The sequence below is a fragment of the Tupaia chinensis genome, unplaced genomic scaffold (genome assembly GCF_000334495.1).
Source record: "Tupaia chinensis unplaced genomic scaffold, TupChi_1.0 Scaffold149666_1, whole genome shotgun sequence".
NCBI lineage: Eukaryota > Metazoa > Chordata > Mammalia > Scandentia > Tupaiidae > Tupaia > Tupaia belangeri.
In genome coordinates, this window is record NW_006209511.1 from 1168419 (window position 1) to 1193637 (window position 25219).

A 25219-nucleotide genomic window follows, 5' to 3' on the forward strand; every position below is an offset into this window, starting at 1 on the left:
TGCAGCATATCTTATTTATTTGTGGGAAACAACACAGAAATCTTAAGTTATAAAATTATTGCAAACATACACTAGTATTGAAGGAAATATTGATTCCTGGAAAAAATGCTCTTTTAAAGGTATGGGCATATGTATTGGACATAACAGAAAAACAAACAAACAAAACCCCACAAGTCAAAAGCAAAATCCAAATCCCCAAATCAAAACTAGAACATTATTATCTGTTATATGTGTGAACAAAAATAGGTTCTTATTTTTATTACTTTGCAATTAATTACTGGCAACTTACAATTTGGAAAAATCTCATTCCACTGATATTATGTTACAAATAATAATTCCCCAAACTGGTACTAATTCTGAGTGTTATTTTCATGTTCCTCAGTATTGTTTACAGTGTTGTTTGGTGTCCTGTGTAACATTTCTTTCCACTTGGGATGAGGTAGGAAGGGTGTTTAAAAGTAAATAAAAGCAAGGAAATTAGCATAGTCACCAATAATTCAGTTTTCCACATGTATATCAGAAATCATTGCTTTAGATGTGAATAAAACTAAATATCTTTGAGATAATTCTGTGTCATTCTCCAGGGGCTCTGAATTGAGCAATGAAGAACAATTTACAAGGCATAATATTCTTCAATTAGGGACTTTCTGTTATATTTTCAAATTACCTGGTAATTTCTTCAGTGATTTTTATTAACAATGGAAAGTTCTCATTTCCTCAAGGGATATGCTATGGCTCTATAAAGGAGAGTTGGGATGCCTTAGGCTGTTTCTTCTTCACTTAGAGCAACTAAGTTGCCAGTCATTTAATCTTCTCTCTTTCAGATCCCCATTTCTGCACTTGTCTCTTTTGTGGAAGCCCTGGAAGTAGGATACAGCAAGCATAAAAATCCTTATCATAATTTAATGCATGCTGCTGACGTTACACAGACTGTGCATTACCTCCTTTACAAGACAGGAGTAGCGGTAAGTAAAGACAGGAACTCCTAGATTAGATGTGATGATGATTTTTCAAATGGTGGATACCAATTCTGATGAGACTGAGTCCATAATGAATGCACTGTTTTATGGACTCTCTATTGCCCATGGGTTATCTAACCAATTTGTAAAATCTTGGGGTTACCTATTGTCTGTGAAACTTTCTCTATCCTGGACTTAATGAAATAGATATGTTAGTGACTTGCATTCTTCCTAGGTTTTAACCAATTAAAATATAATTACTAGAACTAAAAATGTTATTTACAGATATGGGGAATAGTACTATTAACCTCTTACTATGGTCAATAACAATGTCACTTATGCTTACTGTAATTGTTTTGAATAGTCTTGGCCACCATGTTACACAAAGATATTAATGGTTTTTAGTTTAAGTCACTGAATCTTTTCCCCAGGGACTGTGGTTATTTACATTTGTGTACATTTGATGTTTTTTTTTTTGGAGAGATTTTCACTGTAGGGCGCGTGCGCTCGCCAGACAGACAAGAGAGAGACATAGAGACAGAAAGCGAGAAATCACCCCCCAGGGGGAATGGTCATGCCTCAATCCCTTCTCCTCCCTTCTCCTCCATTCTCCTCTCGGGATCTTGGGCACGCACACACACGCGCCTGGCGTGAGTTTTAAGCCACCGGGTCCGGGACACGAACCGCGGTCGACTACGTGGGAGTCCAGTGACATAGCCATTACACTAACTGCTAGTTCCCTACATTTGATGTTTTTGAATCTAGGAGTTAATCTTTACATCTAATAATCTGATATATTTTTAGATTGTTATAACCCAACATTTTAGATCTTAAGATATGCTTGAATCTCTGTTTTATAATCAGTTGTATTGACTGAGTTACTCAATTAGTTATCTATGTCTTTGCTTTCTTTTCTGTATTTTTTAAGAGAGATTTTTGCTATAGGGTGTGTGCTCTCACCATAGAAATGGAGAGAGACAGAGAGACAGAGAGCAAGAAATCATCCCCAGGGGATATAGCTATGCCACAATTCCTTCTCTTCCATTTTCCTCTAGGGATCTTGGGCATACATGCCCACATGCCCAGTGTGTTTTAAGCCGCTGGATCTGGAACTCGAACCGTGGTCAGCTACCTAGGAGTCCAGTCACGTAACCATTACGCCACCTGTTGGTCCTGCCTTTGCTTTCTTTACCTTGATATAATCCATTAATTTAAAAAGATAGAACTGTTAGTGCATCTTTGGCATTTTACTTGAAAATCTTCTTAAAAATTTACATAGACATTCTTTTGGTATGGTTATTAATTACCTTATAAATCCAGTGCATATTTGTTAACTTTATTTCTAGGACATATTGAAAGACATGGTCTACTATATAACTGAATTTAAAATGGAACACAGTGGGAGGAATGTGGAATATGGAGCTAAATAGAGTGAGATAAATCCTTGCTTAATTACTTACTAGATTTTGTGACTTTTTATAAATTACTTGATTCTCCAAGCCAAGATTTCTTCATTTTTAATATGGTGAAAATTATTCCCCCTGTAGAAATGCTAAGATATTAAGTACTCTGCCTTGTAGAGGAAGCTCAACAATTAGGGATTATTTTTGTTAAAATATTGCAGAATTTCCCCAAAACGTATTATAATTTTTAGTTTTTCCCTATTGAAAAGCTGGTTTCTTAAAAATATTATCTAAAAAACTGTTTTTTAGATTATAGAAAGAGCTCTGGAGTACTCCGAAGTTTTAAATGAAAGCAAATAATTAAACTGAGTAATAGATACTAAATATGAGTAGCCACTGATATTGAGGAAAAAGACAGCAGAGCATAGGATCATGGAAGTCAAAGAAAGAAAGTGCTTCTAGCAGAGAGCTGTGCTCTGGGGTCGGGGATACCAAAGGTTGAATAAGATAAGGATACAGAAATGACTATTGGCTTTGACCACATGGACATCATTGTTATCCTTGATATGGGCAATCCCAGTGGTTTGATGAGAATGTGACACTGATTACAATATAATAAAGAATTGTGGGTGAAAATGCGAAGACATGTATATAAACAACAACAATATTATAGGGAAAATTACTCAATTCAAAAAAAGTTTGGGGTACATCTGTTCATTTGGAAAAAAATATTTCTGTTCTTAAATTTTACTTTATATTATTTATTTTTATTAGTTTTTATATGTTAGAGGGTGCATACACATGAGAGATGGGCGGGGGTGAGAACCCTTTTCAATGAGGCTGGTTATGCTGCAATCCTTTTTCTCCTAGTTCTCCAACCCAGTCAGGATCCTAGGCATACATGCATGCCCAGCATGTTTTTCAAGCAGATAGGGCTAGTTTTTTTTATTTTGGAGAGGTTTTATTTTGCTATAGGGCGCATGTGCTCGCCAGGCAGACAAAGAGAGACAGAGACAGAAAGCAAGAAATCACCCCCGAAGGGGGATGGCCACACCGCAGTCCCTTCTTCTCCATTCTCCTCTCGGGATCTTGAGCATGCACGCACACGCGCCCAGCATCAGTTTTAAGCCACCAGGTCCAGGACTCAAACCACGGTTGACTACATGGGAGTCCAGCGAAAAAGCCATTACACCAACTGCTGGTTTTGAACTCTGGTTGGCCATGTGGGATCAAGCTTCCTCTGCATAGGATTTATACACTGCTGTGTGAGAGTGGCTCCTGTTTTTATATTAATTAAAACAATTTTACACAAGGTCTTCCTGCCCGTCACCAGCTGGCACAACAGGTGTTTGCCACCATGCCTGGTTCTCTTTTTATATAGGATCTCGCTATGTTACCCACATAAATTTTGAGCTTGTGATGTCCCCTGCCTTGCTTAGCCTCCTGAGTCACTAAAGTTACAAGTGTATGCCACTAGAACTGGCCTTTTAAGTTGAACTGGGAACCGAACCACAGCCTTCTTTGTGTTCTCAGCTTTCCCAGTACATAATTTTAGCACCTCATGGCTGGACCCAGAATGTTATTATTTTCTTCAAATTATTCACTGAAAAAGATGCGACAATTTAATTAAAGAAACAAGTACACAGTAAAAATTTATACTAGAAGAAAATATGTGAATATGTTTATAACTTTGAGAAAGGAAAATATTATGTAAGCTTTGAAATAATAGTTACACTTTAAAATATTAATTTGAGTACATAGGTTAAAAACACTCTGTAAGATAAATCTCATCATAAAGAAGCTCATGAAGTAAGCATTCAGAGAAAATATAGGGACAGCATAGATTAAGATCCATATTTTACAGGGGCCGGCAGGTTGCATGGTGGTTAAGGTGCCGGACTCCCATGTATCCAACCACGGTTTGAGTCTCGGACCTGCTGACTTGCCCTCTCACTTTCTCTCTCTCTCCTCCTCCCCTCAAATTAAAAAATAATAACATAAAAATAAATAAATATTTTTTTAAAAGATCCAGATGATTATATAAAGAAATCAAGAGAATGACACAATATCAGCAGAAAAATAGCAGAGAATATGAATAGGCAATTAATAGAACAGGCATACATGAAATATGAAAAGATGTGCAACTCATTAGTATCCAAGAGTATACAAACTTCAATAAGATACCAGTTTTCATCTATGTACATATGGATTAAAAGTTTAATTATATTAATCATTTGTTAGGATTTAGAACTAAGTTTCTCAACCTCGGTAAATCCAATCCAGTATCATTTAATTTTTTAAAATTTCACTATAGAGCATTTGCACTCACCAGAATTAGAGAGAAAGTGAGAAAGTTTTCAATTTAATTTGAAAAGAAATTTATATCTTTAAAATAATAAACTTTGCTGTCCAGAAATATGACCATTGAGGGTATGGTCATACAGCAGTCCTTTCTCCTCCATCTCCATTCTTTTGGGATCTGGGGCATATGCACACACATGCCTGGTGTTTTCCAAGACACGCTGGGCACAGGACTCAAACCATGCAGTTGACCCTATGGGGTTCAGCAGCCTTAATTACCACTCCCCTGGCTCACATCTAGAATCTTTCAGTTATATTTCACTGGCCAGAAATGTTTCTATGGCCACTGTAATATATAAAGAAAGCTAGACACGTTGCCATTCAAAACAAAGTCAGAGATACTGCTAGAAGAAAAGATGAAAAGTTGAGCAACCCAAGTGATTGTTTGCCACTGGAAGTAATATTATCCTTATTTTAAAGAAGAAACTCTCATATCCAGAGATTAACATTGTCCTATTAAGGGCCATCCAGGTGGCACGGTGGTTATGGCAGCTGGATCCCACATGGCCAACCTTGAGTCCTGGACTGGCAGCTTGGAAATCATGCCAGGCACATATGCATGCATGCCAAAAATCCTGAGGGAGAGTAGAGGAGAAGGGATTGTGGCATGGCCATCACCCTCTGGGGTATGATTTCTCACTCTCCTTCTGTCTCTCTCTCTCTCTCTCTCTCTCTGAAAAAACAAAAACAAAACAAAACAAACTGAAAAAAAAAGTTCTATTATAAAGTAGCAGTTATAGGCTAGATTATGTTTTTCTTTTTTTAAATTTTAAAAAATTTTTTATACACTGAATCACAGTATTTAGCTTACAAAGTGAACATTTCAATATGTGAACATTTCCTCCCAGTCCAGTTGATCAAAATATCTTCAACAGATAACACCACTACCTCTCTTTCCCATCAATGTTCTGTCTCTGTAACCCTCCTCCACAGTGCTTCCCCGGGTCCCACTCCTCCACACACATCACATCTGGCATTTGGATTAGGTTTTTCTAAGATTCATGTATTGGAGTTCAATTGTATTGAGTCTTGAACTTCAATCTGACACAGTTGATGCCTTTGTGAAGAAGAAGAGCAAGTTAGAATACAGACTACAGATGTGTACACAGAAGAAAGACCATGTGAGGACACAGAGAACATGGTCATCTATAAGGAAAAAAGAAAGGCCTCAGAGGAAACCAACTTTCTTGGAGACTTTTAGTCTCCCAAACTGTAAAAAAATTAATTTCTGTTCTTCAAGTCACACAGTTCTTGATATTTTGTTGCAGTAGTCCTAGCAAACTAATACAATAGCAGTCAGGATTTGGTCCCAAGTCTGACTTCTAAGGCTATGCATTTCGGTATATAACCATGATTCTACCAGGTCTTTGGCAGAAAAGAGTTCCCTATAACTCAGTATCCTCATGTGTACGGACTTAAGATATGCTGGTGAGGATCAAAATATAGGCAAAAATGGAATTTGAGCTTATCTATTCCACACCTATTTAGTTAGTACCTACTCACAGTTACTATACTAATGGAAAAGTAAATCATGCATGGCTTCTTCATCTCTCCAGAAAAACTCTAATACATTTATGCTGATGAAAATGATCATTAACATACATATCATACCATAGCAGCCAATGATCTTCATGCACTGCATGCTGTTCTTAAATGAACTCATTTGCTGTTGAGTTTTCATCATCAATCCAGGCCATATTCAGAATAATTTTTAAAAATAGAAACTACTTTTCACCTACTTTCTCTTGGGAATATAGCTCAAAACAAACTTTTTTTTTCATCATGAACTTATAAAAACAGTCTACTTTTTTTTTTCATCATGAACTTATAAAAACAGTGGGGAGCACTCTGATGAATGGAGAGCATATTGTTACTCTAAACTTTCATTATGAAGCAAGAGGGGAAACACTTTAAATCATTTCAGTTTTATAAACTGTAAGACACACAGGGAATCAAAACATTCTTATTGATAAAGTAATGTCTGGACTTCAACACCAGCAGTATTACTCAGTGTAATCTGTTTGTATTACTCATTATTGTTTAGCTTAAGTGCTTAGAAGATGCTTGAATCCTTTCAGAATTATTTTGCTCATTTTTAAGAGAAAATCCTTTAACAGAATTAGATTGAAGAGTTGTTATTGATTGAATAGGTATCAAGTAATCAGACTTTAAGTTTCTGGATTTTTTTTGTGTATGTGCAGGGTGTGCGTATGTGTGCATGTTTGATGTTTTAAGCACGGTCTTGCTCTTTCATGATCCTCATACCTTAATTTTCTGATTAGCTGGAACCGTAGGTTCATGCTGTCCTGCCTAGCTACTGGAAGTGGGCCAGGAATTGAACTCAAGCCTCCCATGTGACCCCAGCATTGTCTAGCATGTACTACTATGACTGGGCTCACTTTAAGTCAAAGGTTTCTCAATTCCAAAGCTATACCTTGAGCATTTTCATCATTTTTGTCAGGAGTATTAATGCCATTAATATTCCCTTTGTCTATTGTTTATAGAAAGTTGAACTTGTATGTATGATTCTTTTGATTATATCAGACATCGTGATGTTTATTAAAGAAATATTAAGCATATTAAAATAGCATCTTGACTGAAGAGTGCTAAATAATTTGTTTGTTTTTAATTTGACAGAGGTATATATACTTGCCAGAGAAAGACAGAAAGACAGGAAATGAGAAAGCCTTCCTCTCCCATGGAAAATGGCCACACAATAGTACCTTCTCCTCTACTTCTCTTTTCAGGATTTTGGGCACATGTACATGCGTGCCTGGCATGTTTCTCAAGCTGCTGGCTCTGAGGCTCAAGCAGTGAAGTTAGTTATGTGGGATCCAGTTCCCTCAACCATCAGACCATGGGCTGGCCCAAATGCTAAATAATGTTATTAGAAGATGTATTTTGCATAAATTTGTCCTCCATTGACCTTTGTCTTCTGGTATTCTACTTGTTAATATGTTACATTAGAAGGCAAAAGGAATTTTATAGAGAGTAAATTTACCAGTCAGAAAACATTTAATGGGGAGATTATCCTGAACTCTCTAGGTAGGCCCAATGTAATCAGACAAGTCTGTCAAAGTCAAAGAGGTAATATGACAGAAGTCAGAGAGATTTAAAGCGTAAGAACTCAACCTACTATTGCTAGCTTAACGATGGAGGGGACCAAGTGGAAAGCATGAGAAGGAAATGAATTCTACCAATGCCCTGAATGCTCTTGGGAACACCCCCCTACACACATACAATGCCCAGGGCTCCCAGAAAGGAACATAGCCCTGCCCACACCTTGATTTCAGTCTTGCAAGACCCTTATCAGAGTGTGCACACTGTACTGGGTTGGGCTGCTAACCTAAAGAATGGAGTGCCAGAAATTGGGAAGTATTCCTTAGACTTCTAAGATTGTGATTCATTAAGGAAACAATAAAAACTGATATGGGATGGAAATAGATGATCATTATTCATATATAAAAGTCACAGCTTTCTAAAAATGGCTCCTCTAGCAATGAGAAATCACCATGTTCTTTTCCTTCAGGTATCCTCTAGTCTATCTTATCTTCTTTCCCCCCATCTGGCCGCATATGCATATAGATTGCTTTTCTGAGTCATTCATGGCAAAATTCCAAGTCTACTGTTACCAGTTGTCAAGGCATCCCTGCCAATGAATTAGTTGTGACACTCACATTTTGTAGATAAATACTGATTAGATCTGTGACTTATTCCTTGTCATGGTTTGATGATGCTAAAATACTTGTAGGACTTACATTTCTTACATCTTATGGGTTGATATAAAACCTGCGTTCACCGTTATTAGTTTAGAAAAAGCAAGGAAATCTGTGCCATTTTGGAATATGAAGCCAAATTTTCCTCAAAATGGTTTCTTTCACCTTCTCTCTTTCTATTAGTGATATTATCCAATACCAGCCAGGGTTGCTTTTAGCTACTTATCCTGAGTGTTCCCGTCATTTTTGAGTCATTGTTTCCCTTGAATGCAACCTTTCCCGCTTCTCCTTCCCCACCCTCAATTCTGCTACTTTCTGAGTCATAAGGATTCAACCCTATATTGTCTATACATCATATAAGAATTTTCTAATCCCAAAATAACACTGTTAATGTCTGCTCTCTCTGTTCCTGCCCAGCGACCCTTCGCAAAGTGGTGTACTGTCTCCAGTATTCTGCATTTCAGTCACTGCCTGTGGGATCCAGTTTACATTCCTTACTCTGTCTTTTAATGCCTGACATCATATGGCCCTAAACAGCTCTTTATCTCCCACTCCAGTCAAGGAAATCATTTCCTTACTTGAGATGAACAAGTTTTTGCTACTGGAACTTGTTCATTGTTCTAAAAGTGTCCCCCTCTGCTTCCTGCCCTGTCCAGTCTACAAAGCCTGTGTTCAATGTCTCTCTTCTGTGAAGCTGTGTCCACCGCTCCCCCTTTGCTAGATACCATCTCTTATTTCTTCTTATCCCAAAACCAGCATAAGGATCCATATCACTAACCGAAAAACTAGGTTGTTAAAATGAGGAGATTAAATGCCACTTTTTTGGTTCATTTCTTTAATCATATGTGTTTTTTGGCTTATTAGAAGTAGGTTATACCTAAGGTAGGATTTTGTTAGTGTATTTGTATAAGGAGGGAAGCACCACTAATATTCATAGTGTAGGAATCATAATTATGCAGTTAATTTAGACACATTCTGCTAGCTGGACTGATGTCCTGTGACTCAGATTTGTTTAATGCTATACATTTCCCATACATACTCTTATTTAAAAATGTGAAGTTAACTCTGAAAGAATTTAAAACAAGATATATACTTGGAGGAGTGGGCTGAGGGAGTAAAGGTAAATAGGGGAAAACAAGGTGTTGGAACAAAAGAAAAACATTGCCAAGATGAAAAAAAATGTGTAATATAAAATTATACCTATATAATTTTATGCAACTGTGAATAAACCCATGAACAGTGACCGAAAGGAAATACAACTTAAAGACGTTACACTGTATGGTTGTCACATGACAAGTTTTGTGACCTTGGGTAAGTCCTGAACCTTCCCCTAACTTCAGTTTTCTTATCTATAAAGTCAGGATGAGAACAGTACCTACCTCTAAGGAGTTGTGGAAGTTACATGTCTAAATAGACAGCAACTAGGGGACCAGCAGTTGGCATAAAGGTCACATCACAGAACTCCTACATAGTTGACCATGGTTTGAGTTCTGGATCCAGTGACTTAAAACTCATTTGGGGGCAGCAGGTGGCATGTTGGTTGGGAGTGCTAGACTCCCACAAGGCTGACCATGGTTTGAGTCCCAGACCTGGAGGCTTGCTTTCTCACTTTCCCTCTGTCTCTCACTCTATCCCTCTCTGGTCAAATTAAAATAAATAAATAAAGTTTAATAAAATAATTCTTTAAAAAAAAAACTGATACAGTGTGCATTTGCATGTGTCCCCAAGATCCTGAGAGGAGAATGGAAAAGGGATTGCAGTGTGTAAATCCTCCTGGGGACTAATTTTTTGCTTACTATCTCTGTCTCTCTGTGAGTGCACATGCCCTATAGCAAAAATCTCTACAAATAAATAATAAATAAATAAATAAATAAATAAGGCTCCTGTAATAGAATAGTGTTTCCACCATTGTAGTTCCCTGGTATGATAGACTCTATGCTATTTTCAAATTAGGTTTTGTAGCTTTGCTTTTCTTGTAGTTTTTCCTTGTCTCACCCATCTTCTTTGTTTATTTCGGTTGATTTTCTTTTTTTTTAAATTAATTAATTTTTTTTTAATTTCATTTTCTTTTATACATTCAATCACATTATTATTTGGCTTACAAAATGAATATTTCAACAGGTGAACATTTCTCCCTAGGACAGTTGATAAAACTATAAAATATCTTCAACAGATAATACTACATTTCTTTATGCCATTAATGCTTTGCCTCCCTATTTTTCTTCTAAATGTCCTTCCTCAGACCCTCCTCTTTCACACACACTATATATGGTATATTTACATATATATATACTGTGTTTTTATATCCTTTAGTCAATTAGTTTCAGTCATAGAGTGCAGATACTCGGTATATATTTAGTGGGGGCATACAATGCGTATCCTTCATAGCCTGGTTTGCTTCACTCAGCAGTAAATCTTCCATATTCATTTACTTCCTGTCAAAAGCCAGGTTTTTTGTTGTTGTTGTTATTTTTTTTAATGGCTGAATAGTATTCCGCAGAGTATATGTGCCACAGTTTTTCTGTCCATTCATCTGTTCATGGGCATTTGTTGATATGTTTTCTCTTTGTTTTTCTTTTTCTCATACTTCAGTCTATATTTTTGAGATCTCAAAAGTTTCCTGACCTATTGCATTGGATTCTGCTAGAAATAATTTTCAAAAGTATAGTTTTTTTTGTGTTTTGTTTTTTGGTTTTTGTTTTGTTTTTTTTTGTTTTCTTTATGCTCTTTTTTTGCTTTCTCTCTCTCTCCCTCCTTATTCGCTATAGTTAGCACACACTTAACAAGGGGAGGAGAAGGGGGGAGAGAGAGAGAGAGAGAGAAAGAGAGAAAGCTACCCTCAAGGAAGATGACCATGCCACCATCCCTTCTCCATTCTCCTCTTGGAATTTTGGGCATGCACTCATACACACCCAGCCTATTTTTCAAGCCAACAGGTCCCAGACTTGAACTGCACATTTGTCCATGTGGGATCCAGGTGCCTCAACCACCATGCCACCTGGCTGCCTTCTTTATGCTATTTCTTTTCCTAACTAGGAAGTCTTTTTTTCATAGATCATGTGTCATTTGTTTATTTATTTTCCCTTACCCATCCTCAAAGAAGATAATAATTCTTAGAAAATGTCTTAGATGAGGAACAAATAAGTAGTTAATTGAAAGAAATGCTTAAAGTGAGGAATTTGACAAATTTATATGTTCATTTTAAATAATTTGGTATTAACTTAAATCATATAAACCTATTTTATGCCCTAGTCTTTAATACAGCCCCCATGCTCTTGTCCAAATTGAGTTGATTTGAGACTTACACTAGCCTTGGCCCATCTAAGATTTCTAGTTTAATGTCTTTTTCTTTTCTTTTCTTTTTCTTTTTTTTTTTTTGAGAGGTTGTTGCTGTATGTAGGGCACATGTGCTCACCAGCAAGAGAGTGACAGAGAGACAGAAAGTGAGAAATCACCCCCCCAGGGGGGATGGCCATGCCACAGTCTCTTCTCCTCCATTCTCCTCTCAGGATCTTGGGCACACATGCACACATGCCCAGCTTGAGTTTAAGTCACCAGGTCCAGGACTTGAACCATGGTCGACTACATGGGGGTTCAGCAACATAGCCATTACGCCATCTGCTGGTACCTATAGTTTCATTACTTTAAAGTAAAATGGGAGCTTATATATATTAACAAAGCAAACTGAGTGCAGAATCTTTTTAAATTTTTATGTTTATTTTCTACTGATTCATAGTTGTCGATTATGTTTTGATAGCAATTGTTTTAGTGACTGCCCATATCATTGGATTTGGGGTCTATAGAAGTAACAGCTCCATTTTTGTGTTTGTATTTCATTGGTCAGATGTCCTATTACCTAATTATACTAACAAGTACAGCTTCTCATAACAGGGTTTGGAATAAACCATACTGAATCTTGTAAGTATGATTTAGCTAGTAACCAAGTGAGCAGAGGTGCCAAAGAGTAGCCTTATAGTCAGGAATGTTCTATTGTATGAGAACTGAGTGGTGGATCACAAAGCCTCAGTGAATCCAGAGTCTATTAAATGGAAGGCAGTTAAGGGAACTTCTAACACAGTGATTGTTCTCAAACTATATGATATCTGAGAATTATCTGGACACCTTGGTAAAGATTGCTGGGCCTCAGGACCAGCAGATGGTATGGTAACTAAGGCACTGAAGTCCCACATGGTTGACCACAGTTTTAGTCCCAGACTCGAACTAGTGACTTGAGAATCATGTCGGGCACATATGTGTGCATGCCCAAAGTTCTGAGAGAAGAATGAAGTAAGGGGACTGTGGCATGACCATCCCCCCTAGAGGTGGGATGATTTCTTGCTTTCCCTGTCTCTTTCCAGAGAGTGCACTTGTCCTACGGCAAAAACCTTAAAAAAAAAAAATTACTGGGCTGCAGCCTAGTTTCTGATCCACTGATACTAAGGTGAGACCAAATAATTTGCTTACATTTCTTTTCTTTGTTTTGAGAGGTTTTCGCTATAGGGTGCGTGTGCTCACCAGAAAGACACAGAGAGACAGAAATTGAGCAATCACCCCAAGGGAGAATGGCCATGCTGCAGTCCCTTATCCTCCATTCTCCTCTCGGGATCTTGGGCACACACGCGCAAGTGCCTGGCATGAGTTTAAGACACTGGGTCCGGGACTCAAACTGCGGTTGACTACATGGGAGTCCAGTGACATAGCCATTATGCCAACTGTTGGCCCCCTTATATTTCTTAGAAGTTCCAGATGATGCTGGTTTGCTGGCCCAAGGAACACATTTTGCAAAACAAGTCAAACACAGGTTTTGTTGTGTTTGTGTGGATAGGGACAGGTCCCCCTAAAATCAGCACTGGGCAGGAAGCCAAGTGTTATTTTTCCATTTGTCTCTACCCATCTTGTAGTGGATATTTCTGTCATGATTGTACATAGGTCTCTACTGTAGTACTGTGTTGACACTTTTAACCATGTCTGTGTGTGTGTGTGTGTGTGTGTGTGTGTGTGTAGCAGGGGAAGGGAGGTTACCTAGGAACCTTAACTGAAAGTTGGATAAGATACAAGGAAAGTTTTTAAAGTCTTCATTTGCATTGTCTTCTTTCGCTTTTGCTCTTTTTAAAGTTTCTTTCTTTCTTTCACAAGAGTGAGAGACAGAAAGATGAGCGCCCTAAACTCCATGATCTTCCCCTCCACTATAACTTCTCAGCTGGCCGGAATCATGGGACTGCATGCCCAGCATTTACTGGTGGACCAGGGAACTGAGCCCATGACCTTCCATATGGATCCAGCTTCCCTTGAGCAGCACATTACCATTGAACCAGCCCTTCTTTTGCTTTCTTAAAAAATATGAAACTACTAGCTAACCCTTTCAACTTTTCTGGGTATGTTGTTTCTAAATCACAAGTCCCCCAGTCTTTTCACAGGAAAAAAAATTCTGTCAAAACACTTGTGGTTGGTGATAGCTTGCCAGCTGCAGTGTGCAAAGGCAGCAATATGAGTGTATAAACAGCAAGCTGAAGACTTTGAGAGAGATAGATTATCTGATTGCTCTGTAATCTCCTTTTCAGAACTGGCTGACAGAACTGGAGATCTTTGCTATAATCTTCTCAGCTGCCATCCATGACTATGAGCATACCGGAACAACAAACAATTTCCACATTCAGACTCGGTGAGGATGCCAGAATGTGTGGCAAGAGGGCAGGGAGAAGAAAGGTGTTAGATGCCTTTTCTCGGCATTGTTGTCCTGTTTTGAATTTCTATAAAGATGAACTTATAAATAAGACATCAGTCTGGTCAGCTTCAATCAAGCTATCTACTCCTAATTTTTATATTCTATTCAGATCTAATGTGGATATCCTTTCTTTATTCTAATGCTTGTTATTTGTTTGTTTATGTATTAGAACTTTCCATAGTTAATAAAAATCACTAAAGAAATTACTAGATAATTTGAACATTTAAAGGAAGTCCTTGGTTGAGGAATATTATTCCTTGTAAATAGTTCTTCATATTCAGTTCAGAGCCTCTGGAGAGTGACACAGAATTATCTCAATGATATTTAATTTTATTGTTTATGTATTTGCTGTTCATACTCTACCTACTTCTAATAGAAGATGAGGCAGTTTACATAAATCTCCAGATGTTGCATAAACTAAACCAATCAGGGTGAGTGATGATTGAAGTGTTTCTGTTGACATTAACAGTAACTGAGTCCTCTTATCCTCTGACCTCCAGGGTTCTGAAGGGGTCTTCTTCTTGTCCTCTCTGATCTCATCTCTGCTCTGCACAGTGCTTGTATTGGTCCCTGGCACAGGGCTTGGGGAGCTAGGTTGTCTTATGTAGGCTACCTTTTCCCTGGGCAACCTATGCATCTCCTAATGAAGTGCACCCATTCCTCTGCTAAGAATGTTAACTATGGGCTCAATCTGAACCTCCTGACCAGTAATAGACATCACTGTGTGTGTGTGTGTGTGTGTATGTGTAGAGCACGTACACTCGCCAGACAGACAGAGAGAGATAGAGAGAGAGAAAGCGAGAAATCACCCCCCAGCGGGGATGGCCACACTGCAATCCTTTCTCCTCCATTCTCCTCTCAGGATCTTGGGCACGCACGCACACGCACCTGGCATGAGTTTTAAGCCACCAGATCCAGGACTCAAACCGCAGTCGACTACATGGGAGTTCAGCGACATAGCATTTACGCTAACTGCTGGTCCCAACATCACTGTATATTAACTTTGGTATTTTTAATGACCAAACTTTGCATTTATGCCTAGCATTCCTCTCAGTGCAGAATTCCAGGCAAGCAGTAGCAGTCAATTATCATTTGCACTTAGGATAAAACTTTATCTGCCCTCTACTGGCCCAAGAACTAATTATCTCTGAGGACAATGATGTGAAACTAGGGAGAATATAATATTAGGGTTAATTGAGTCTCAACATCAAATCAAATAAGCTTAGATTTAGAAAAAGGTAGTAAGATGAAGAGAAAGATTATAGCAGGAAGGGGTAGGCGTTAAACACCAAATAAATACCTGCTGATTTCACTTGAAAAAGCAGGTGCATACTCTAGATATGTTTGTGTTTGTTAAATCAATCTACATGTATTTAATTAACTCAGCATTTAATTACGTGTTCACAAAAGAGAACAATATCGTTTGATCTCTGTTCTGAAGGGAATTTTCGATGGAAATAGAAGCAGACAAAGGAACTTAAGGTGTTGCTTTAGTTCCTCTGTCTTGCCTTCTCATTTAGAGTACTCTTAGCTACTAGAAACAACCTTTTGTTGTTTCTAGTAATCTTAGGGCAATCTTTGTTTTGAGGACAGAAGCTGTGGTGAATATCACCTGCTATTCAGGAAGAGGTGGTTGGAACAAATATGCATGGGTCGTGCCTGGAGATCAGTATCAACATTAGTCACAACTCAGAGGAGAAGGGCTTGATTACAGGAGTTGGAAAGATGGTTTAACATCAGTTATTCAACAGAGCTTTCACCTCGGCATTTGCTTGTTTTCTATTATCTCTAAAATAGGGAAAATGTTAGTGGGTTCAGTTAAGCTTGGTTTGCAGTGAAATGTAAACATTTGTCTTTTTTCAATAGAACTTTAACCAAAGCATCATAACGCATGTGACCCCTTTTTAAAACACTAAGTCTGTGACCAGGTCCTTTATCCTTTGAGGGGAAAAATGTTAAGCATAACACGCTTTTCAGGTGTGTTAGAGACATCAAAAAGTTTGGCCAGTGATAGCTGGAGGTAATCTTAGGGGGCCACTGGTCCAACTGTCAGAAGAATTTGCCATTACCTCAGCCAAGCTACTGTGGGGCTCTAAGAAGTTATTTTACACCTTATCAGCTTCCTTGATGAGAAACAAACAAACTCTAGTAATCTAAGCTTTCATTAAATTAAAGATATTAAAAGATAGAAGTGTATCACTAGATATCCTACAGACGTTGAAAGTAATATAGGTTAAAGTTTTGAGTTTTTACATATGAATAGTCCCCTTTTTATTTATTTATTATTATTTTTTGAGAGAGAGATTTTTGCTATAGGTGTATGTGCTTGCTGGAGAGACAGAATGAGACAGAGAGACAGAAAATGAGAAATTACCCCCTCCCCCAGGGAAGATGGTCATGTTGCAATTCCTTCTCCATTCTCCTCTCTGGATTTTAGGAACACACACGCATGCATCCAGTGCGAGTTTGAAGCCACTGGATCTGGCACTCAAGCTGCAGTTGGCCATGTGGGAGTCCAGTAATGTAACAATTACACTATCTTATGGTCCTATGGATAATCACTTTCTTAAAGCACAAAACACCATTTGTTGAAAGACCATCATTTTTCTGTTGAATTGCCTTCATTTCTTTATCAAAAGTCAGTTGACCATATTTATATCAATTTATTTCTAAGCTCTCTAGTCAGTTCCATGAATTTACATGGTTATACTTTCACTAAGTTTACACCATCTTTTTTTTTTCCCCTGAGGGATTTTTTTGCTATAGGACATATGCACTTGCCAGAGAGACAGAAAGAGGGAAATCATCCCCTAGAGGGCATAGCCATGCCGCAATCCCTTCTTCATTCTCCTCTTGGGATTTTGGGCATGCATACACATGCACCCAGCATGGTTCAAGCCACTAGTCAACCATGTGGGAGTCCAGTGCGTTAACCACTACACCACCTGTTGGCCCTGGTTTACACCAACTTGATTACTGTAGCTTTACTGTAAATCTTGAAATCAGGCTGCGTGAGTTTCCTAAATTTGTTCTCCTTTCTGAAATTCTTTGAACTATTCTAACTACTTTGAATTATCATATAAAATAATAATTAAATACTGTGTAGCAATAAAAATGAATGAACTATTGATAGATATAACAAAATAGATAATTCTTGAATTTGCTGCCCTACCCAAAATGGGACAGATTCAAAAGCTATATGGTTCATTATTTCATTCATTTAATACTTTGGAAAAGCAAAATTGTAGAGATAGAGGACACATTAGTGGTTTTCAGGGAAAGAACAACACAAAAGTACAGCACAATAGAGTTACATGTGTTAAAGAATCTGTTCTGTATGTCGTTTGTAGTGTTAGGTGCTGCATAACTCCATTTATGAGAACTAAGGGAATTGTACAGTAAAATGAGTGAATGCTATTTAAAACTAAAATTTTTAAATATTTCAAACAAACAAACAAAAATGAAAGAAGATATTATACATCGAATGTTTGGTGACATTCAATTTAGAATGGTCTTTGAGACAGTGACTAACAATGGTCATATAATCTTTATTTTGACTTTTATTGTTTGAAAGTTTGCTTATTCATTTCTTCTGTGAGCAAGAGAGACACACAGAGAGAGACAGAACACAACTCCAACATATTATTGATGCCATGATCTTTTTCCAACCCTTAGCTGGTCCCAGATCACGAGTAAGCATGTACCCAGGGTCCTTAAGGAGGTCTTCAAACTTGAACAGGGAACTGTTCTATGATATTGCCCTTCTAAATACCACATTTTATTGCTGTGCCAATATCTAATTTTCTCATATAACCTTTCACTATTTTTCATTCTCAATTTTCCACTAACGGCTTTTGCACGGAAAACGTTAAGATTAGGCTACTACCAGAGTACCCATCAGATGATATGCATCCAGAGAATTACAACTAAAATAAATAAACCAATGCCTTCTTTGAATAAAATAAAAATAAAAACTTAAAGTTATTTTAAAAAATAAATGAAGTTTGACATGACCTACATTTTTTAAAATTATGTTTGGCACTGATACAGAAAATTGAGATAGGTTATAAAACAGTTTTCAGAGTGTTCTAGGATGGAAATCACATATTTCACACCCATATATCGATAGTAAAATACCTTCCATACATTTATTGATAATTTGTAGGGTTATTTTGAGCTTATGGTTAATATAAATGGTATGTGGACAAAGATCATAGCCTATGAGAGTTAATGAAGACATGTTAACTGTTTAGCATCCTAAATAATTTTGCTTGACTCTCTGTTCAGGTCTGATCCAGCTATTCTATACAATGATAGATCTGTACTGGAAAATCATCATTTAAGTGCAGCCTATCGCCTTCTGCAAGAGGATGAAGAAATGAATATTTTGATCAACCTCTCAAAGGATGACTGGCGGTAAGGACGAGATAAGAGAGAATTAGAAGTCAGGGAAGGATCTATGAAGATAGGTAAAATACACTGCTTTTTTTTTTCTTTTAAGTATTTATTTCTTCTGAGAGAGAAAGAGGCAGGGAAGAAGGACGGACATTCTTAACATGGTCCTCATGCTGCTATCCACCCTTAGCCTCAGCCAGCCTGGATTACAGGCACACATGCGCACCCCTAGTGTGAATAGGGAGACCCCAGGACATGAACCTGGAACCTTCCTTGCTCTGTGCTACTAGTTAATCCAAAGTATGTTACTTTTGAAGCAATAATACACTGTTTAAAATTGTTATTGATATTTCTCTCACTATTTTTTCTTAATACAAATAGCCAAATGTTTTAAATAAAGGCCGTAGAATGTAAAGATTATATTGCTATTATATTTTGCCATTATTGCATTCTTTTTTTATTAATGAATTAGGAGATTAAATCAGTCTAGATGAAATCATTCAGTATTATGCTAAAATTTTTTAAGGAAAAAGGTTTGAAAAACCCCCTCAGGACCAGCAGTTGGTGTAATGGCTATGTCGCCAGATTCCCATGTAGTTGACCATGGTTCAAGTCCCAGACCAGGTGGCTTAAATTCATGCTGGGCATGTGTGCGTGTGTGCCCAAGATCCTGAGAGGAGAATGGAGGAGAAGGGATTGCAGCGTCGCCATCCCCCCTAGAGGGTGATTTCTCACTTTCTAATAAATTATTTCTATATAAAATAATTTATATTTGAGTTAGACTTTTTTTTTTCTTTCAAGTTTCTTTAACTTTAAAGACAGACAGAGAAGAGATAAGGATGCCTCATAGGGTCTTATCGTGTTGCGATCATCTCCATACTCTTTTAGACACTCAGGATCTTGGCCATTTTTGTGTACTTAGTTTGTTCAGGTCAATCCAGGAATCAAACCTAGGGACTCTCCCATACAGTTCCAGCAATTCACAGTGGTGCCCCAATAATTATCACATTATAGCTGGGCCTTATTTAGACTTCTTAAAATGATGTGAGTTGATTTTTGTTAATGATGAGAGAAAGGAGAAGTTATATTTTTCTGCAGGTGGATATCCAGTTTTTACAGCACCACTTGCTAAAGTGATTTTCTTTTTCCCACTGGATTAACTTGTGTCTTTAGTCAAAAATCAGTTGACTGTTTATTTTGAGGTTTATTTATGGGTTCTCTATTCTGTTCACTTGGTCTATGTGCCTATTTTAATGCCAGTACCATATTGTTTTGAGTATCACAACTTTGTAATATATTTTGGGGCCAGGGAGTGAAATGCCTTCTGCTTCCCTTCTTTTTGCACAGTATTGCTTTGGTGGTATGAGGCCTTTTATGATTTCAGGCAAATTTTATGGTTGTTTTTATCTAATTCTGTGAAGAATGGTTCAGGTCATTTGACTGAGATTGCATTAATTTTTAAAATTATTTTGGGTAGAACTGACATTTTGAATATGTTAATTTTTCCAATCCAGGAACATGGAATATCCTTCCAATTTTTGTATTATTATCTATTTCTTTTTTTAAAGTTCTTCATAGTTTCCCTTGTAGAGACCTTTTGACTTCTTTGGTTAGGTTTATTCATAGATATCTTATTTATTTTGTTGCTATTATAAATGGGACTGCTTTTTTCAATTCTACTTCAGTCTGTGCACTGTTGGTATACAGAAATGCTATAGATTTTTGTGTGTTGACTTTGTTTCCTGCTACTTTACTATATTAATTTATCACTTCTAGGAGGTTTTTTTTTTTTTTGGTAGATTCTTTGGATTTTTATGTTTATAATCATGTCATCTACAGATAGAGACAATTTCACTTCTTTCCCTTTTTCCTATTTGAATGCCTTTTATTTTAGTCTCTTGTCTGATTGCATTGGCTAGACTTTCAGCACTATATGGAAAACAAGTGGAGAAAGTGGGTGGCCTTGTCTTGTTCCAATTTTTATTGGAAAAACTTTTACCTTTCCTCCATTCAGGATGATGCTAGCAATGGGTTTTTTATATATAGTTTTTATTGTGTTGAGAAAAGTTCCTTCTATGCCAATTTTGCTGAAAGTCTTCATCATGAAGAGATGTTGTGTATTATCAAATACTGTTTCTGTATCGATTGATATGATCATATCATTTTTACCTTTCCTTCTGTTATTACAATGTTAATGTTAACCATTAATGGTTTTGCATAATTTGAACTACCCTTGCATCCCTGGAATAAAGCCAACCTGGTTGTGATGTATGATCTCTTAAATGTGTCATTGGATATGATTTGAGAATATTTTGGATTTTTTACATGTGTATTCATCAGAGATATTGGTCTATAGTTTTCCTATTTTTTGATGTCCTTTTCTGTTTTTGGAATGAGGGTGATGGAAGGCTTATAGAATGAGTTTGGGAGGATTTCTTCCTTTTGAATATTTAGAAATAGTTTGAGTAGAATGGGGATTAGCTCTTCTTTAAAGGTTTTGTAGAACTCAGAAGTGAAGCCATCAGGACCTGGGCTTTTCTTTGTTGGAAGACCATTTATTACTAATTCAGTCTCATTGCTGTTACTGATCTAGTCAAGCTTTCTATGTCTTCCTGATCCAATCTTGGTAGGTTATATGTGTCTGGAAATTGACCCATCTCATCCAGATTGTTTTTGTTGTTGCTGGAGTATAGTTGCTCATAGAATTCTCTGATAATCTTTTGTATTTCTTTTATGTCTGTTGTAATCTTGCCTGTTCATTGCTGATTAAATTAATCTAGTTCCTTTCTCTGTTCATTAGTCTAGCTAATGGTGTGTCAATTTTGTTTATTTTGTTAGTTCTTTTATTTTCTATTTCATTTATTTCTGCTTGAATCTTTGTTATTTTTTTTCTCTTGGTGTTTTTGGGGGTTTATTTGGTTGTTTTTGATTTTTAGTTCCCTGAGGTGTGTTGTTATGTTGTCTATTTGCCACCTTTCCATTTTTTTCTTGTGAGCACGAATTGCTATGACGTTCCCTCTTATGACTGCTTTTTACTGTGTCCCATAGATTATGAAAACTTGTGTGCTTGTTATCATTATTTACAATGAATCTTTTAATTTCAGTCTTAATTTCTTCTGTGATTGTGAAGTCATTCAGAAGTAGGTTGTTTAGTTTCCATGTTTTTGAATATTTCAGAGGGTTTTTCCTGCCATTAATCTCAAGTTTAATTCCTTTGTCATTGGAGAAGATGCTATATAGTTTCTACGCATTTAAATTTGTTTAGGCTTTCTTTGTGCCCTATCATGTGATCAGTCTTCAAAAATGTTCCATCGGAGGGTGATAAAAATGTATAATTTTATGGTTGTTGGGTGGAAGGTTCTATAGATGTCTGTCAAGTTCATTCGACTTATGGTATTGTTCAGATCCTGTATCTCTTTGTTTATTTTTTGTCTAGATGATCTGGCCAGAGGAGACAGTGAAGTGTTTAGATCTCCAATGATTATGTTACAGTCTCTCCTTTTTAATCAAGCATTCTATCTTTTACATATTTGGGTGTGCTATTGTTGGGTGCATAGATATGTATGAGTGTTATAGCTTCTTAATGAATTAGCCCTTTTAGTACTACATAGTGTCTTGCCTGTCTCTTCTGGAAGTTTTTGTCTTAAAATCTATTTTGTCTCAGATCAGTATTAGAATTCCAGCCTTTTAAAAATTTCCACTTACTTGGAATATCTTTTGCTAGCGATTCACTTTTAGTCTATCCTTGTCTTTATCTGTGAGAAGCATTTCTTGTGGGCAGCATATGGAGGGTCCTGTTTCTTTTTTCCATTCAGCCAGTCTTTGTCTTTTGATTGAATAGTTTAATTCATTGAAATAATTATCTTAATCCTTATAAAGTTCTAAATCTTGCTACAACTCAGCTAGTATATTTTAACTGAATGATCAGCATGTACTGCATGAGTATCTATGTGCCCACCATTTTGAAGAATTCAGAGAAGTAAGTCATACTGAACAATAAATCTGAAAAACCTCTTTTCAGTAAATGTAGTTATTAAAATGTACGGGAATATAGACCCAGCCAACATCTGAAAAATGTGGATCACTTCAGTTAGTCAGTATAAATCTTTAGGGAAAAAGAAATCCCCTGTACAATTTATAAGTTTGTAAAAGTATAATTTAAGGTTTGAATGTGACAGAGAACAGCTTCACACATATTCAGATACATCATGGTCTTAAAGGATTTTTATGAGGACTTGTTTAGATAGCACGTATTCCTGGCCTCGTGACAATCTAATGAAGTACCTGAAAACTTGCATACTTACTTAATGTATTTTCAAAGCATAGATATGACACTTCTGTCTTTCATTTTGTTATGGATTGTCTGCCTCTGTTTAGCTGTAGTTTTGTCAACTACAAATATACATATCTATATTATATATTGTCCTCCAGTATGGTAAAAAAAAATCATTCACTGTTTAATACTACTAGACTGCTGTATCAACATCTTAGCCCATCTTAATGGAATAAATCAGAACTTAATTTATACTGGAACATATTGATAGGCATGAATGCAACTATACTTATTGTTTATCATTAGCTCTGCCTTCTTATTGGTGGGCATTTGTGAAGTACCAGTCATAAATAATTTGAATATTGCCTCTGATTGAAGCAAGGTACAAAACTATGCAATTCAGAAAAATATAAGGTGAATTTGATGTAAGAAATGATCAAATGGAGGCCAGCTAGTGGTGTGGCAATTAAAGTGCTGAACTCCCACATTGCCAACCACTATTTTAGTCCCAGAAACTGGTGGCTTGCTTTCTCACTTTCTCTTTCTTTCTCTGTCTTTTTCTGTCTTTGTCTCTTTCTCTCTGGTGAGTGCATGTATCCTGTAGCAATTAAAATAATAATAAATAAAGAATTCTTTTAAAAAGTGATCAAACTAATTACTTGAAAATATAGTATGTGCTAGCCTTATATATTTATGTTTGTTATTCAGCACTGTATTTATTATCTTAGAGTGAAATAAAAGCATTACCTGAAAAAAGAGAATGAAGTCATGGAATATCTCATGGACTGGAACATCCTGATTTAGTGGAAACTTCTTTATAGTTGTAGCTGATAGCACTAAATTTTGTTTCTACTCCCTGATTTTTGAAATTCTGTAGGTGACACAAAGATTATAGTTAATGACTCTTGGGATCATCAGATGTCATAATGGCTTCATCGCTGGACTCCCACATAGTTGATTACAGTTTGAGTTCTGAACCCAGCAGCTTAAAATTCATGCCGGATGCATGTGAGTGCATACCCAAAATCCCAAGAGGAGAACAATGAAGAAGGGATTGTGGTGTGACCATCCCCTCTGGAGGGGGGGTGATTTCTCACTTTCTGTCTCTCTGTCTCCCTGGTAAATGTCCATGCCCTATAGCAAAAACCTCTCCCTGCCTCTCTCCCTCCCCCGCCCCCCGCCAAAAAGATTATAGTTAATGACTCTTTAAGTTATTTAGAGTTAGTGTTTTGTGGTTTTTTCTTTGTTTGCTTGGCTGTTTGTTTGTTTGTTTGTTTTTAGTTTTGTTATAGGGCATGTATTGTCAACAGAGATAGAGAGAGAAAGTGATAAATCACCCCCCCACACACAGGGAAAATGGCCATAATATAATCCCTTTGCCTCCATCCTCCTCTCAGGAATTTGGGCACACATGATTTAGTGTTCTACATTTTGAGAGTTCATTGTATAATTTCTTGTTTACATTAAATTGTATATCTTCGTAAGGTACAATATGGTTTTGCAAAGCATGTATGTAGTGTGTGATAATCTTTTTTTATTTCTTTTTTTTTTTTTTGGAGAGGTTTTTGCTCGCCAGAAAGACAGACAGAGACAGAGAGACAGAAAGCGAGAAATCACCCCCCAGGGGATGGCCATGCCGCAATCGCTTTTCCTCCAGTCTCCTCTCAGGATCTTGGGTGCACATGCACAAACACACGACCGGCGTGAGTTTAATCCTCTGGGTCGGGGACTCAAACCGCTGTCAACTACATGGGAGTCCAGTGACATAGCCATTACACCAACTGTTGGTCCCAGTGTGTGATGATCTAATCAAAGATATTGCCATATTCTTCATCTTCTTTTGTTTTAAATTTTTTTCATAGGATATGAGTGTTGACTGGAGAGACAGAGAGACAGTGAGAGGGAAAGTGAGAAATCACCCTCGGGGGATGGCCACACCACAGTTCCTTCTCTTCCGTTCTTCCCTTGAGATTTTGGGCATGCATGCACCTCTGCCTGGTGTCATTTTCAAGCACCACGTCTGGGACTCAAACCATAGGTGACCATATGGGAGTCTAGTGCCTTAACCACTACCTGCTAGCCCATATACACCTTCTAATTTTCATTATACTGGTTTTGTTTTCTTTTAGTATTGTTTTATATTTATATTTATTTATATTTATATATACCTACATGAAGTTGGCAACTCCTCTCCCCACGTTTTTTTTTTTTTGTTTTACTCTGTTGTGGTATACCATTCCATAACCATTTGCCTCATTTACATGCATCCTTGTGTCTGTCAACATTTTTTCCTGACCTCCAATTCCTGGGCAGCCTCTGGCATCTACAATTGCCTTCTCCACTCTATGTCTTCAAATATTTCAATTTAACCATAGCGTAGACACATT

The 25219-nt window shown here is 37.0% G+C and overlaps 1 protein-coding gene across 4 annotated transcripts in view; it reads left to right on the forward strand.

Annotated features, from left to right (window-relative positions):
* Positions 1–25219, forward strand: part of PDE1C (phosphodiesterase 1C) — a 385889-nt gene that overhangs the window by 236733 nt on the left and 123937 nt on the right. For all 4 annotated transcript variants that reach the window (XM_006171492.2, XM_006171494.1, XM_006171493.3 and 1 more), the window contains exons 7-9: positions 825–965; positions 14001–14101; positions 18452–18580. In XM_006171492.2, coding sequence (XP_006171554.1) covers positions 825–965; positions 14001–14101; positions 18452–18580 — 371 coding nt within the window. The remainder of the gene's footprint in view (positions 1–824; positions 966–14000; positions 14102–18451; positions 18581–25219) is intronic.